The sequence below is a fragment of the Humulus lupulus genome, chromosome 6 (genome assembly GCF_963169125.1).
Source record: "Humulus lupulus chromosome 6, drHumLupu1.1, whole genome shotgun sequence".
Lineage (NCBI taxonomy): Eukaryota > Viridiplantae > Streptophyta > Magnoliopsida > Rosales > Cannabaceae > Humulus > Humulus lupulus.
Window position 1 is genome coordinate 209,959,621 of NC_084798.1, and position 15,641 is coordinate 209,975,261.

At 38.6% G+C, this 15,641-nt stretch overlaps 1 protein-coding gene across 1 annotated transcript; it reads right to left on the reverse strand.

The window, feature by feature from the left end:
* Positions 1-12,195: 12,195 nt before the first annotated feature.
* Positions 12,196-13,972, reverse strand: LOC133785932 (uncharacterized protein At3g49055-like). The gene is made up of 4 exons (XM_062225147.1): positions 13,323-13,972; positions 12,852-12,870; positions 12,462-12,538; positions 12,196-12,319 (listed from the first exon to the last, which is right to left on the reverse strand). Exons 1-4 carry the CDS (start codon positions 13,970-13,972, stop codon positions 12,196-12,198), a joined length of 870 nt encoding a protein of 289 aa, XP_062081131.1.
* Positions 13,973-15,641: the final 1,669 nt, after the last annotated feature.

The window sequence follows — 15,641 nt, forward strand, 5'->3', positions numbered from 1 at the left end:
TCTGCATGTCCTCTTCCAACTCCCACGTTGCCTCGCGTTCAGAACTATTGCTCCATAGGACTTTAACTATAGGAAAGCTCTTGGACCGTAACTGCTTCATCCCCCTATCTAGGATGCTAACCGGTCGTTCCTCGTAACTTAAGTCTTTCTGGAGTGCTATGGTATCGTACTTGAGGACGTGAGATGGGTCTGACACATACTTGCGTAACATCGAGATGTGGAAGACGTTGTGACTATCGGCTAGTGCTGGCGGTAGGGCTAGTCTATACGCAACTGGTCCCACTTTGTCCAATATCTCAAAAGGACCTAAGAATCGGGGACTGAGCTTGCCTTTCTTCCCGAACCGCTTGACACCCTTCATAGAAGATATCTTCAGGAAGACTTGATCTCCAACTTGGAACTCCACATCGCGTCTCTTGGTATCTGCATAGCTTTTCTGTCGTCTTTGAGCAGCAAGCATACGCTGTCTAATAAGCGTTACTGCTTCTTGAGCTTGCCTAACAGCTTCGGGCCCTAGAAGCTGCCTTTCTCCTACCTCGTCCCAGTGCAACGGTGATCGGCACCTTCTTCCATATAGCAACTCATAAGGTGCCATCTCGATCGTCGACTGGTAGCTATTGTTGTACGAGAACTCGATCAGCGGTAAGTACTTGTTCCACGATCCTCCGAAGTCAAGTACACATGCGCGTAGCATATCCTCTAAAATCTGAATCGTACGCTCTGACTGCCCATCTGTCTGAGGATGGAAAGCTGTACTAAGACTTAACTTAGTACCCATGGCTTGCTGTAAGCTTCTCCAAAATCTTGACGTAAACACTGATCCTCTATCTGATACTATCGTCTTGGGGATTCCATGCAATCGTACAATCTCTTGGATGTAGATGTCTGCATATTGGTCTGCCGTATAAGAAGTCTTAACAGGTAGAAAATGAGCCGACTTGGTTAGTCTATCTATGACTATCCAAGCAGAATCATGCTGCTTATTTGTCTTTGGCAGACCCGTCACGAAGTCCATGGCTATATCGTCCCACTTCCACTCCGGTATGCTAAGTGGTTGCAATAATCCTGCAGGCCGCTGATGCTCCGCCTTCACTTGCTGGCATACCAGACACTTAGATACATACTCTGCTATGTCCTTCTTCATCCCTGGCCACCAATAGACTGCCTTGATGTCATGAGTCATCTTGGTAGACCCTGGATGAACTGAGTACGGAGTACTGTGCGCTTCTTCTAGGATCGTCTTCTTAATACTCTGATCGTCTGGCACGCATACCCGATCCTTATATCTCAATAAACCTTGACTGGATATTGAGAAATCTGTATTTTTGCCTTCTCGGACTGCATTCATGTGCGTTGCTAGTGAATCATCATGTCTCTGACCATTCCGTATGTCTTCTAGCAGATTCGATTGGATAGACAAGTTAGCCAGCTTGCCTACAACCACTTCTACTCCGGCACTGATAAGCTCCTGCTGTAGTGGCTTTTCTATTCCGGATAAGGCTGCTAAGTTCCCATAACTTTTTCGGCTAAGTGCATCGGCAACTACGTTTGCCTTCCCCGGGTGGTATAGGATTTCGCAGTCGTAATCCTTTACTAATTCCAACCACCGGCGCTGCCTCATGTTAAGCTCCTTCTGAGTAAAGAAGTATTTTAAACTTTTGTGGTCCGTATAAATCTCGCACCGTTCTCCGTAAAGATAATGGCGCCAGATTTTTAACGCAAAGACCACCGCTGCCAACTCCATATCGTGAGTTGGATAGCGTTGTTCATACTCCTTTAACTGACGTGACGCGTAGGCTATCACCTTGTCATTTTGCATCAGTACGCATCCCAATCCTAACTGTGATGCATCACAGTAGACAACGAACTTGTCGTTGGGTGTTGGGACACTAAGTACTGGTGTTGAGCAAAGCTTATCCTTAAGCAACTGGAAGCTTTCCTCACACTTATCATTCCAGTTAAACTTTTGTTGCTTCCGGGTCAGGTTGGTGAGTGGAGTGGCTATTTTAGAAAAGCCCTCTACAAACTTTCTATAGTAACCTGCTAGCCCTAAGAAGCTTCTTACTTCCGACGCGTTCTTTGGTCTAGGCCAATCTTTCACGGCCTCTACCTTCGATGGATCTACTGCAACTCCGTCTTTCGATATGATGTGCCCGAGGAACGCCACTTGTGAGAGCCAAAACTCGCATTTCTTGAACTTCGCGTAGAGTTGGTGCTCCTTCAATCGCGTCAAAATTATCCTCAAGTGTTCCTCGTGCTCCACTTCATCCTTGGAGTAAATTAAAATGTCGTCGATGAACACAACGACGAATTTATCCAAGTAGTCCTTGAAGACCCTATTCATTAAGTCCATAAACGCGGCTGGCGCGTTAGTAAGACCAAAAGACATAACCAAGAACTCGTAATGTCCATAACGAGTCCTAAAGGCTGTCTTAGGAATATCTTCCCCCTTTACCTTGAGCTGATGATACCCGGACCGTAAATCGATCTTAGAGAATACAGTCGCGCCTCGGAGTTGATCAAACAAATCATCAATCCGAGGTAGCGGGTATTTGTTCTTAATCGTTACTTTATTCAGCTCACGGTAGTCTATGCACATGCGCATACTTCCGTCCTTCTTTTTCACGAATAGTACCGGAGCTCCCCATGGTGAATGGCTTGGCCTAATGAAACCCAAGTCTAGGAGTTCTTGTAGCTGCGTCTTTAACTCCTTGAGTTCCGTAGGTGCCATCCGGTATGGTGCCTTAGAGATAGGCTCGGTGCCCGGTACTAATTCTATCGTGAAGTCTATTTCTCTAGTTGGCGGCAATCCTGGCAAGTCATCGAGGAAAACTTCTGGAAATTCTTGTATGACTCGAACATCTCCAACTTTGAGTGATGTCTCCTTCTCCACATTCGTGATGTTGGCTAAGAATGCTTGACATCCTTTCTCCATCATTCTCTGAGCTTTGAGAGATGATACTAACGGTGTGCGTAGTCCTGAAGCTTGTCCCATGAAGCACAGTTTCTGGCCGTCAGGAGTATCGAATGTCACCTTCTTGCGTCTGCAGTCGATCGTTGCGCCATGCCGTGCTAGCCAATCCATGCCTAGTATGACGTCGAAGTCTTTGATCACCAGCTCTATCAGGTCTCCTTCTAGTTCCTTGTCCTCAATCTTGATTGGTACGCCTCGTACAATTCGTGATGATAGAACTACTTTGCCCAAAGGCAACTCGGTTGCAAACCTAGTTCTAAATCTTTCACTAGGTTTGTCTAGTTTATCTATCATTCCTAACGAAATATACGAATGGGTGGCTCCCGAATCAAATAATACATGACATAATTTATTGAGGATGGAAACCTGACCTGTGACCACCTTGTTGCTAGCATCCGCCTCTCCTTGGGTTAAAGCAAAAACCCGAGCAGGAACCATCTTTTCGTCCTTCTTTCCTTCCGGCTTTTGCTGAGGACAGTCTCTTTTACGATGCCCTTCTTGACCACAGTTGAAACACTCCTTGGTGTTGGCACGGCATTCTCCGGGGTGCTTCTTCTGACATTTGGCACATGGCGGGTATTCCACGTAGCCCGACCTATTTCCCCCATTACTTGGTCGTGCCCTTTTATTGTTGTCGGCTTGCTTGTTGTCAGGATGCCTTCTCTTCTGTCCGTTACCGTTGTTGTTGGACTGACTGTTGCTGGACTGATTGTTGTTCCGACTGGCCTGAGGTTGGCTCTGCTGCCTAGGTTCCGGCTTGCTGGCTTCTTCTTTGCTCACGTTGGCTTGCAACCTTTCTACTTCAATTGCCGTCTCAAGAACGTCGGCATATGAAGTGTTTCCCGGGTTTGCTAGCTTCACCCCCATCTCAATCTTTGGTCGGAGTCCTCTCACGAATTTGTTCACCCTCAGATAATCGGTCGGAACTAACTCTGCCGCGAACTTGGCTAAGCGATCAAACTGACGAGCATATTCCGCCACTGTTAAGTTCCCTTGCTTCAGATTGGTGAACTCCTCAACTCTCGTAGCAAGCACTGCTGAATTGTAGTACTTCTTGTGGAAGAGCTCCACAAATCGGGTCCACGTCATAGTGGCAGCATCGTGGGATTGCTGGACTAAGTCCCACCATATCCTGGCATCTTTCTTGAGCAAAGATGAGATGCAGGATATGCGGTCTGCATTACTAAGGTTCATGTGGGCTAGGATCGGCTCCACATTCCTTAGCCATTCTTCTGCTTCAAAGGGGTCCGTAGTCCCTTCGAAGTTCGGAGCGTGCTGCTTGCGGAACCTCTCGTACACTGGCTCCATGTGCTGAACAGGATAAGGAGCGTAGTTCGTCATAGGCCATCCCCCATACGGACCAACTTGTTGGGGTGCTGGGGCCATTGGCTGTGGCTGCGGCTGCGGCTGTGGCGGAGGCTGAGGCTGAGATTGAGCCTGTTGGCGTTGTTGCTGCAGAAGTTCCTCGACTTGCTGTCGTAGTCTGGCAATCTCTGCAATGTTGTCAGCTGGCTGTGCCGGTGCGTTGCGGCGAGCAGTAACACGTACTCTCCTTCGGCGAACGGTAGGGACCGCATTGGTCGCTGGAACATCGTTGGAAGCGTTCCCGTTGGTGCGAGCAGATCTTCGGAGAGACATCGTAGCAGAGTTCTAACAGTTAAAAGAAACATGTTAGAACTTTTTCCTAATAGGCTCTAAGGCAAAAACTTATTCTAAAACAAACATATCTCGGACCTATTTATTATGACTTTTTATGAAAAATTATATAGGTCTTTATTTATTATTAGAGTGGGTTTCTATACTTAGAAAAACAAGTCATATTTATTTTCTAAGTGTGTTTCTAATCATCCTATATGACTTAATTCTCAGGCTCGAAACTTATCTTTGTTCCAAAGTTAACCATATTGAGGGAGGGCTGGGATCAGTAAAATCGTTCCCACTACTAAGGCCCCCTAACTCTCAACAAGGAAACCAGGTTCATTGATTCGTATCCACCCTCACCGAACTCAGTCATTATTCATTTTATTTAGTATTTATTATGATTGTGAAAAAAATTTCAAACTCACACATGATATTCAAATAGCATGTTTATTCATTTGGAAAACAATTTCACTTATTACAATCATAACATAAAAGTAAATAAAACAAATAAAAACTACTAATCTAAAAATCGGGATCTTCTACATCCGATCCGTCATCTAACATATCATCATCTATAGCCTCATAGTCATCATTATCATGAGCATCAAAATGCCCTCTAGGAAGGTTTGTGAGAATCCTATTCTTTTGCTCCTTGGTGAATTGAAATTCAAATTTTGCGGTGAACCTAACTAAGAGGAAATAGTATCTCATTGCTAATGGTGATTCATCCTCATCATTCATTTCTTCCCATATTTCTTCTAAGGCTGCTATTACAGGATGGAAATCTTTAAACAACCTAATCACTAATACATATTGTTCTGTTGATCTTAGCATTATTTGTTTAGCCTCTTGAAGGCCACCTATTGCTTGATGAAACAAAAGCAACCTTCGTGTAATCCTTTCTAAGGCTCCTACGGTGTTTCTTGGCTCCCTTATTCTTTTTAAGGCCTTAATGGCTCGGATATCTTGGTAGGTTAAAGCTCCATTCATTTTTAACTGAAACATAAACACTAAAGTTGTTAGCTATACACATAGACAAAGTAACTTGTAACTTGTAACTTAAACACTTACTTGGCGGTCCGATTCGGAGCTTTGAGCATGTGTATCGAGGAGAACTTCATGCGAAGGAACCGTTTGCTCTGATACCAACTGTAATGACCCACTAATCTAGACTAATTGGACCATTATCGAAACTATACATAAAAACTTACATTTTACGAAAATACCATAATTTATTGAGTAACTTGAAAATAAGAGTTATTTACAAAGAAACAGAATACTAAGAAGGATTTTGGGATCCCATTGTCTTTAAAACAAAATAAGATTTAAAATAAAAGACATTACATAATAATGCGGAAAATACATGTAAAACCATAAAAAAAAAAACATAAAAGGAGACTACATCCTCGAATCGATAACGCTCGGCCCCTTGACTCCATTCATCATCGATACACATCCTCCAAGCGTCACGAATCTTACCACCTCTAAACTTATTTTCCTGCACATAAACAGAAAGGAGTGAGCCTAATGCCCAGTAAGGAAAATCTAACACAAAGTCACATACATAATTTCATAAGAAAACATAAGGACTTAACATAATACATATAACATACACTTATTATAATGGCCATTATTACTTGGGGTCCCATAGACTAAACAAGCATATGCCCATGGGGTTAATGGGGTCCTACTAGCTAAGTAGGTCATATGCCCATAACCCATTTGGGGTCTTGTTAGTCATATGGGTCATATGCCCAAGCCTACATACACATATACATATCATAACACTTTTAATAACATAAACATATAGATAACATAAGTACATAACATATTAATTCTAGCCTATTTTCCTTACCAAAGTTACCGGGATAAAATGGACTGAGTTAGGACTTTTGGAACACTCCTAAAACCACAATGAACAAGGGTGAGTCTAAAGAAAGGAGATGAAATGAAAGAGAATAGGAAGACTAAACCATTAAACGAAAATATGCTTACCACCACTTAAGTGCTTAAGAACTTGGATTCCCTAACCAAAAATAAGAATAAGGTTAGGGGACTGAGTAGAAGGTTTTGAGAAAGAAATAACATAGAACACAGAAAGGACTAGAGTTTTGGGTTTACCTCAAAGATTGCAAGATCAATCTAACATCCACCGAAATACTATAGCACTCACTTACTTCCCAAGTGTTTGATAAGCTTATGATGTTTAAGCTTATAGTTTTTCCCCAAACCAAGTGTTTACACTCTCTCACTCACTTAACACTAGCAGCCTCTGAACTTAGAGCAAATGGTGAATAATGGCTGGGTACTAGGTCCTATTTATAGAGTTTGGGAATGAAAATATCTTGATTTTACTTGAATAAAAATAATGGCTTTTTAGGTGAAAATCATTTGAATAATCGTTCAGCAGAGGCTGAAGACTCGTTCAGAAGATGCTGGACTGTTGAAGGCGTTTGAATGGCTGAAGGGAAAAGAATTCAAATGAATTTGAAAACATGCTGGTGGAGGCGATATATCGCCCCCTATAGGCGATATATCGCCTGGACCTTTGTTCCCGAGGCGACCGTGCATCGATTCGTGTTTTCCGTATCTACGTGCTGCGACATATCGCCCCCTATAGCTGCGATATATCGGCATACGCTGAATATTTAAACACGAATTTACACATTTTTAGCTGAGTTTGAATGGAGTAAACAGCCTTGACTAAGCCCTCAACGTGCTCAAAGCTGCTGACTGACCCTATACATTCAAACTTTTACCCTTATTTAATTTAATCCTCAAAAATACTTAATCCTTAATTACCATTCAAAACATGTGCTTAAAATCCTATTGGTTGATGTCTAAACCTTATAATATAATAATATATTCCTTAATATCAGACACATTAATCAAACCTTAGGTTATACTTAATATTCTTAAACTATAGGTTAAACTTAGAAAATCTATAAGTACTACTATGAGTGTCCAAATAACTCCCGGTCTGAACCAAAAATCCAAAGTAACAATGATAACACTAAACATACTATAATACTACTAAACAATTAGCTAAGTAAAGTTCTTGGACTCTACACCATATGACTAACAAGACCCCAAATGGGTTATGGGCATATGACCTACTTAGCTAGTAGGACCCCACTAATCCCATGGGCATATGCTTGTTTAGTCTATGGGACCCCAAGTAATAATGGCCATTATAATAAGTGTATGTTATATGTGTTATGTTAAGTCTTTATGTTTTCTTATGAAATTATGTATATGACTTTGTGTTAGATTTTCCTTACTGGGCATTAGGCTCACTCCTTTCTTTTTATGTGCAGGAAAATAAGCTTAGAGGCGGTAAGATTCGTGGCGCTTGGAGGATGTGTATCGATGATGAATGGAATCAAGGGTCCGAGCGTTATTCGATTCGAGGATGTAGTCTCATTTTATGTTTTCTATGGTTTTATGTGTATTTTTCGCACCAATGATGTAATGTCTTTTATTTTAAATCATCTTTTGTTTTAAAGACAATGGGATCCCATAATCCTTCTTAGTATTCTGTTTATTTGTAAATAACTCTTATTTTGCAAGTTACTCAATAAATTATGGTATTTTCATAAAAATGTAAGTTTTATGTATAGTTTCGTTAATGGTCCAAATAGTCTAGATTAGTGGGTCATTACAGTACAACTCGTTCCATTGCCCATGCTCAACAAGATGGACCAGTTGATGAGTCTAATACTGCTAGGCAACAACCTGGTCACACTACTCGTTCCACCATTCATACTCAGCAGCCTAGTCAACAACCAGATGTTCGTATCACTCGCTCTACTATTCATGTTCTACCACCTCGACCAAATGCTCCCACCACCCACTCTACTACTCAGGGTGATCCACCTGAAGTTAGCATTCCCCCTATTGTTCAGAGTCAACAAGTTGTCTCCGCTGCCGACTCTGCCATTGAACATAATGTATCTCAAACACCATCTGGTATGTCTCATACATTTTACATATGATTGTTTTAAAATTAGGATGAATTTAAACTTACAGTTTTTTTCTATATAGAATCAACTGCTCCTAGTAGTAGCAAAACACGTGGGCCTACTCGTGGATACAAAACTACTAGTGATGCTAAGGCAACTCAAAGTGGGAAGTTACCTGTTGTATTTGAAGCTGAGTGTCGTCAGTCTGTTTGTGGAAATGCTGAAAAATTTAATAATGAGATTGGATTTGTTGTTCGCAACCATGGTACATTTCATTACAAGGATTGGAGATTTGTCCCCGAGGATGTGAGAGCTCCATTATGACATTTTCTTGTGGTAGGTTTTATATTAAAAAATTTTCAGTTATAAATTAAACTAATATAATTTTTTTTTATTAATTTTAGTTTATATAATTGTAGGATTCATTTGATATTAACTTGCATGATGAGACCACTATAAAATGCATTGATGATCAAATGAGAAAATCTTGGAAGAATTTCAAGTACAAGTTACATGGATATTTCAAAGAAATTGGAGGAGAAGAAGATGTTGAAATGGCAAAGAGGAAACGACATCCTGATTTGAAGGATGATCGCCAACAAGATTGGGAGATGTTGTGTGATCGTTGGTTTTCCAACGAATTTAAGGTAATTACTTATTTTCTTAAAATTACAATTTTATTTGTGTTAATAACTTTTCTTATTCTCTTTTTTAGGAAAGGTCGTCGAAGAATACTGCTAATCGTTCAAAGAGAAAGTGGGAGTCTAGAAATGGATCAGTTTCAACACCACGACATCACATTAGAAGGGGAATGGTGTTAGCTTCTTCCACTGGCCAAATCGAGACTTGGCGTCTAAAACATTATGATGAGAAAAAAGGAATATGGACTGGACCAGATTTAGCAGAAATATATGTAAGTAAAAATTTTAATTTTTAATTTTGTAACTTTTTTATAATTATCATTACTAATTAGAAAATAAAATGAGTATATAGGATAAAATGATGGCGTTAAGGGCTCAACACACTCCAGAAGAAATGTCTAATAAAGACATTATGGAGCGTATTCTTGGACGCTCTTATGCACACTTGAAAGGTTGGGGTCGATCTTTTTCAAGTACAACTTCTACTTCCCAACGCAATCCAACTGAGTCAAATAAGCCAACATATGATGAGCTAGCCCAACGCCTTGATGAAGCAAACAACCGACTTGATTCTACAAATGACCAACTAAGTATTGTTGTAGAAATACTAAGGATAAACAATATGATGCCACCGCCTCCGTTAGATCAATGTTCTGATGCAAATGTCGGAAATTCTCCCGTCTCTTCAATGTTAGAGGAATAAGATGATTCTTAGTTTTTTTATGTTTTTAATTCAAAACTTTAAAGATAAATTATTATGGACATTTTATCTTTTATGTTTGTTTGTTTGTTTGTTTGAACATTTTATAATATATGTTTATTTAATTTTATAAAAGCTGTTTGTTTTTTAATTAATTAAATTAATTTATCATCTATAAATAATTAATTTTAAATATTTTCCAAAATAATAATTCAATACTACCTACCAATAAATTATACTATTGCCTACACATATTTAAGTGTAGGTAAATGTGAGACCTTAATACCTACTAATAAATTAAATTACTGCCTACACATATTTAAGTGTAGGTAAATGTCCAACCCTGATACACTGCCACGTCATCTGCCACGGTGGAAGACACGTCATTTTCCATGTCAGCTTCCCTGATACATAATTGCCACGTGGAGTGCCACATCACTTGCCACGTATAATGGCACGTCAAACACTAGGTCAATGACGCTGACTCATTTTTTGTGGGGCCTACATGATTTTTACCTACCAATATACTAATCGTAGGTAATAATACCTTTCTCGACTAACTATTACCTACCAATAGGTTATTGGTCAACATTGGTAGGTAAAGGGATTTACCTACCAATGCACCATTTTTACCCACAAATAAAATTGGTAGGTAAAGGCCGAATTTCTTGTAGTGGCGTCTAGGGCTGCGGGGCGGTTGCCCGACCCTATTTTGCCTCTAGTGCTGGGGATTGCCTCAACCAGCTTGAGATGGAGGCTGCTACTTAGGATCCCGAATTAGGACATCATCCTGAGCCACAGGTGGCTGCTCAGGCCTTTGGGGGTGTAATGACCCACTACTCTAGACTATTTGGACCATTAACGAAACTATACATAAAATCCTTAAAAGAACTTACATTTGCGAAAATACCATAATTTTATTAAGTAACTTATAAAAATAAGAGTTACTTACAAAGTAAATACCAAAACGGATATGGGATCCCATTGTCTTTAAAACAAAAACATAATTTAAAATAATAAGACATTACATAATTAGTGCGGAAAATACATGTAAAAAGACATAAAACCGAAACTACATCCTCGAATCGAATAACGCTCGGCCCCTTGACTCCATTCACCATCGATACACATCCTCTAAGCGTCACGAACCTTTCCGCCTCTAAAGCTTATTTTCCTGCACATAAAACAAAAAGGAATGAGCCTAATGCCCAGCAAGGAAAATCTAACACATAGTCATATACATAATTTCATAAGAAAACATAAAGACTTAACATAATACATATAACATACACTTATTATAATGCCCATTATTACTTGGGGTCCCATAGACTAAACAAGCATATGCCCATGGGATTAGTGGGGTCCTACTAGCTAAGTAGGTCATATGCCCATAACCCATTTGGGGTCTTGTTAGTCATATGGGTCATATGCCCAAGCCTACAAACATATATACATGTCATAACACATTTAATAACATTAAACATATAGATAACATAAGCACATAACATATTGATTCTAGCCTATTTTCCTTACCAAAGTTACCGGGATATAATGGACTGAGTTGGGACTTTTTGGAACACTCCTAAAACCATAAGAAAGAGTGAGTCTAAAGAAAGGAGATGAAATGAAAGAGATGGAAAGACTAAACCATTAAAAACATACTTACCGACTTATATGCACTACAAGAAAAAGCTTCATTAATAGCATTGCATTTGGACATTATTAAAAAAACGCTATTAAAAAGTTACATAATATATACAGCACACTGTTCATTAATTGGCGGGAGTATTATTTCATTGGAGCTTATTGTTTTTCTTTTTTTTTGTCAAAGCAGCTTAATTGAAAAAGGAAAAGACAAAGAAAAACCCATTTCCCCTCCCTCATTCCCGTCTCTCTCTCTCTTCCCACGTTACCCGTCTCTCCCATTTTCTCCATTTTCACTCCACAGCATAATCCATCTCTCTCTCAGAGGAACCCAGACGAACCCGCCTCTCCCACCCGCTCACTGTGAATCTCTCTCAGAGGAACCCAGACGAACCCAGCGCCGACGAACCCAGTGCCACTCCCACCCGCTCACTGTGAATCTCTCTCAGAGGAACCCAAACGAACCCAGCGCCTCTCCTACCCGCATCTCGGTTCTCTCAGTCAGTACAGCCAAGGGTCTCTCTCGGTTCTCTCAGTCGGTGCCTCTCCTGTCCGATCACTCTCTCTCAGTTAATCAAGCAGCTCCGAAGTACACCTCTACCAAGCAAGTAAGTGCATGCATTTTTGTTTCTTCTAATTGTATACATTAAACTCATTTTTAAAAACAATTCTCTCTCTTTCCTCTAACTCCTTGATGTATAACTTGTTTTCTTCAATAATTTGAGCTTGTTTCTCTGTAAGACTCTGCAATCGATGTCTGACCTGGGCATAGTGCTGATGTTAAGTAATAGAAAACACCAAAAAGAAACTCCAAGGGGCATAGAAAGATGTGAACAAATAGAATTGTTTTTAAAAATGTTGTAGTTTTCTCTTTAGTAATTGAATGGTAAAGGGTATACCTGGATTCTTCCAAAGATCGCCTCAACTTAGTTATCTCAAGCCGTAAATTCTTCATTATCCTCTCCACAGTTGATGCCTAATAAGAAAATTTCAAAATGACAGTAATTTGATAGTTTTAACATTTGTCCGATTCTCAAAGGTCAATCATCTAGTTCCAGTTTCAGGCTAATAATGAAATTGGTGTTGGCCATTCTTAATCAACTAAAGTAAGGTAATCTTAGTACATACATACCAGGCTTTTATTCGTGGAGAGGATAGAAAATTTACAACCTTATATCACTAACAAGCTCAACTAGGCACCACAACGCACAGGTCAAGTAATTTCTATAAAATTTGTAATGAACCCACAGCTAAAATTCACAATTACTAGAAGAGCCACACCCTTATACCTCATCAAAATCCTGGAAACTTCTATATATTTTCAAAAACCCCACTATCTTAATTACATATATGTCTAGATCTCCAATCCACCTAAAATCTAAAAAGTAAAAATTCCCCTATTTTCTACGTCAGAGTATGAGTTTACATACAAATAAGTAAATCATCCTGTCAGAATTTCAAAATCAAGTCCAGATTTTAGACCCAATAAAATAAATCAATAAGAAGCATGGAGCGTGGTGATCATATAAGAAAATTCTGAACCAAAATTCTCTCGGGTATGATTTGGTGAGACAGACCATGGGGAATGGGGAGCCAGATCTATATAAATTTTATTAACTACCCAATTAAGTCAATTGTAGAATACAAACCAAAAATCAGCAAAATCTAATAGATACGAATAAAAACAGTTACGAAATATTGCATCCTCTTCACACTCACTGCTATCTGACTTGGTTCCTGAAAAACTCTCTAGTGATTGCTAAGTGTTCCCAATTCCCATCATAAACCCAAAACCAACTCTCTGCAAACCTCGCTCCGCAATCTGCAAAAGGGCAACTCTCTTCTGCTCGCTATTCACCTTCAACCTCTTCTCCACAGCTTCCTTCTCCAACAAGGCTGCTCTCAGCAAACTGTTGGTATCTCTATTCTCCTCTGTCAAACTCACCACACTATTCTCCAACTCCCTCTTCTCCTTCTTCCTCAATTCTTTGTACTCATTCACCTTCTCTTCAGCCTCAGAAGCAAGTCTTGTAACTACCAATAGCTCTTCAGTCAATTCCAATTCCAAACTCATTGAATCAGTCTTTTCTATGCCTTTAATGAACTTGCCATCATCATCATCATCAATTTTTTCTACAGCCACATTTTTTATGATCCTTTCCAAGCTCACATTTGCTGATGAAAGAGACTCCAAGAATTTAGACAAAATCTCATTGCTTTGCTCTGTCTTCATTTCCATGTCTTCAATTCTCTCCCTGAAAATTTCAACTTCCTTTTCAAGTTTTTTCCAATTGTGCCCTAATGGTTTGTCTCCCAAGCATCTTTTGAGTTGGCTTTGCTCAAAAAAAGAAGAAAAATTGGCCTCTTTTACTTGTCGATCTTCAACCCAAATACAGTGCTTGCTCTTCATACTCTTTTTTTTTTCCCTGAATTCTCAGGAAAAAAAGGAAAGGGAAAACGGAAAGGAAAGAAAGAAAGAAAACTTCACCCCCTAAATTCTCTTCGTTGGTTCTCCGCATTTCATCTCTATCAGGTATCTAATGTTACTCTTTAATTTCCATATCTATGTTTTGATTAATCTAATTTATGTATATCAGCATTTGGGTTTTCAAAAAATTTTAATAATGTACTGAGCTGAGATTCTCGTAGGTGAAATGAAATTAAGTCAATTTTTGGTGGAGTTTGTTTCTTAGAGGTTTCTCTCGTGATGAAATGATGGGATTATTTATTTGTTCTCAATTATTTTTTATCAAATAGACAATTTCTGGGCTGTTGAAAAATATTTTACTTGTTTTTTGTTCTTTTGATTTTGATTTATACATTTATAAGCCAATACTTTGTATGTAAACTAACTAAAACAATATTGGCATATTATCTACTTTCTTATATGAGTTTGCTCTATTTTTGTCATATACTCTATGATGAGTTCTATTTAATATCCAAATATAAAGGTAAAGTGAGCTATTTCATTCTACTTGGAGTGAATTATATGGTACTAATTAAAGAAAACAAATCAAAACTATGATTGGATTCAGAAAACTTAAAGTTGTACTTCCATCTTAAAGTTATCTACCAACTTTGATACAAGAACACTTGATGGGCACTAAATTGTTTCTCTCTCTCTTTACTGTTTTCTGGCTGGAATTGAATTATGGGTTGGTCTGGATTTTATTGCTGTTTTTTTCTCTGAATTACTGGGTTAGCAATTGTTTGAAGCAGGAAGATCTTATCAGTTTTGCCTAATGATAAAAGCAGTTTATATGAGTTCTGTTTCAATCATTTCAGGACCACAAGAGTACAATAAAAGCAATTTACACGGGTTGTTTATGCAAAAACAATCAATAGAATATTCTTTAGATATTTTAATTAATTTCTTCTTTTTGTAGAGAAAGAAAGAAAGATAAAACTTGTTCTAATTGTAGCTTAAATATTAGGATATTAATGTTTATGCATTTTTGTTGAGTGTTCTACAATTCTAACATCTACTTGTCTTCCTAAAAAAAATAGTTGTTGGGTTTATTATATCTGTGTATTTATATGTATTGAAAGAATGTTAGCTACTTGTTGTCTTTGGTTGATTTGTGTTGAATTTCATTTTCTTATCTATAGTATTTACAAGTTATATTAAATATAAGAAAGTGAAACTAATTTTCATTTCCATTCAAGATATTTGGTTTCGTTTGTCTATTAATTGTTTTAATGTTTGCACAATAACTCTCTCCTTTGCTCATTATTGTATTCTCTCAAACTTGTTCCTTATTTTTTTTTAAGGTGGCATAAAATACAGGCAGTAACTTATATATCTTCTCTGTTATTTTATTATTATTATTATTTGTTATCATTTTGTTGATTACACCCTAAAAACTTCATATTGTGCATTGTTGCAGGTACTTTTCCTTCGGTTAAAGAGTGAAGACATTTCTACCTTAGGTTAAAGAGAGAGAGAGAAGACATTTCTGTAGAGCATCAGGTTTAATCCTTAATGGCCTTATATGCTTATAGAGATTGAATTATCTTATTTGTTTATTATTCTGTTTAAATCAAACTTGAACTAAATTTATTGTTTGTATTGGTATTAT

Bases quoted from the DNA above. Each gene is read 5' to 3' on its own strand.
- LOC133785932 (XM_062225147.1), bottom strand. From the start codon at position 13,972: ATGAAGAGCAAGCACTGTATTTGGGTTGAAGATCGACAAGTAAAAGAG. The intron at 12,320-12,461 runs GTATACCCTTTA...TGCCCAGGTCAG, and splicing joins CGATCTTTGGAAGAATCCAG to ACATCGATTGCAGAGTCTTA.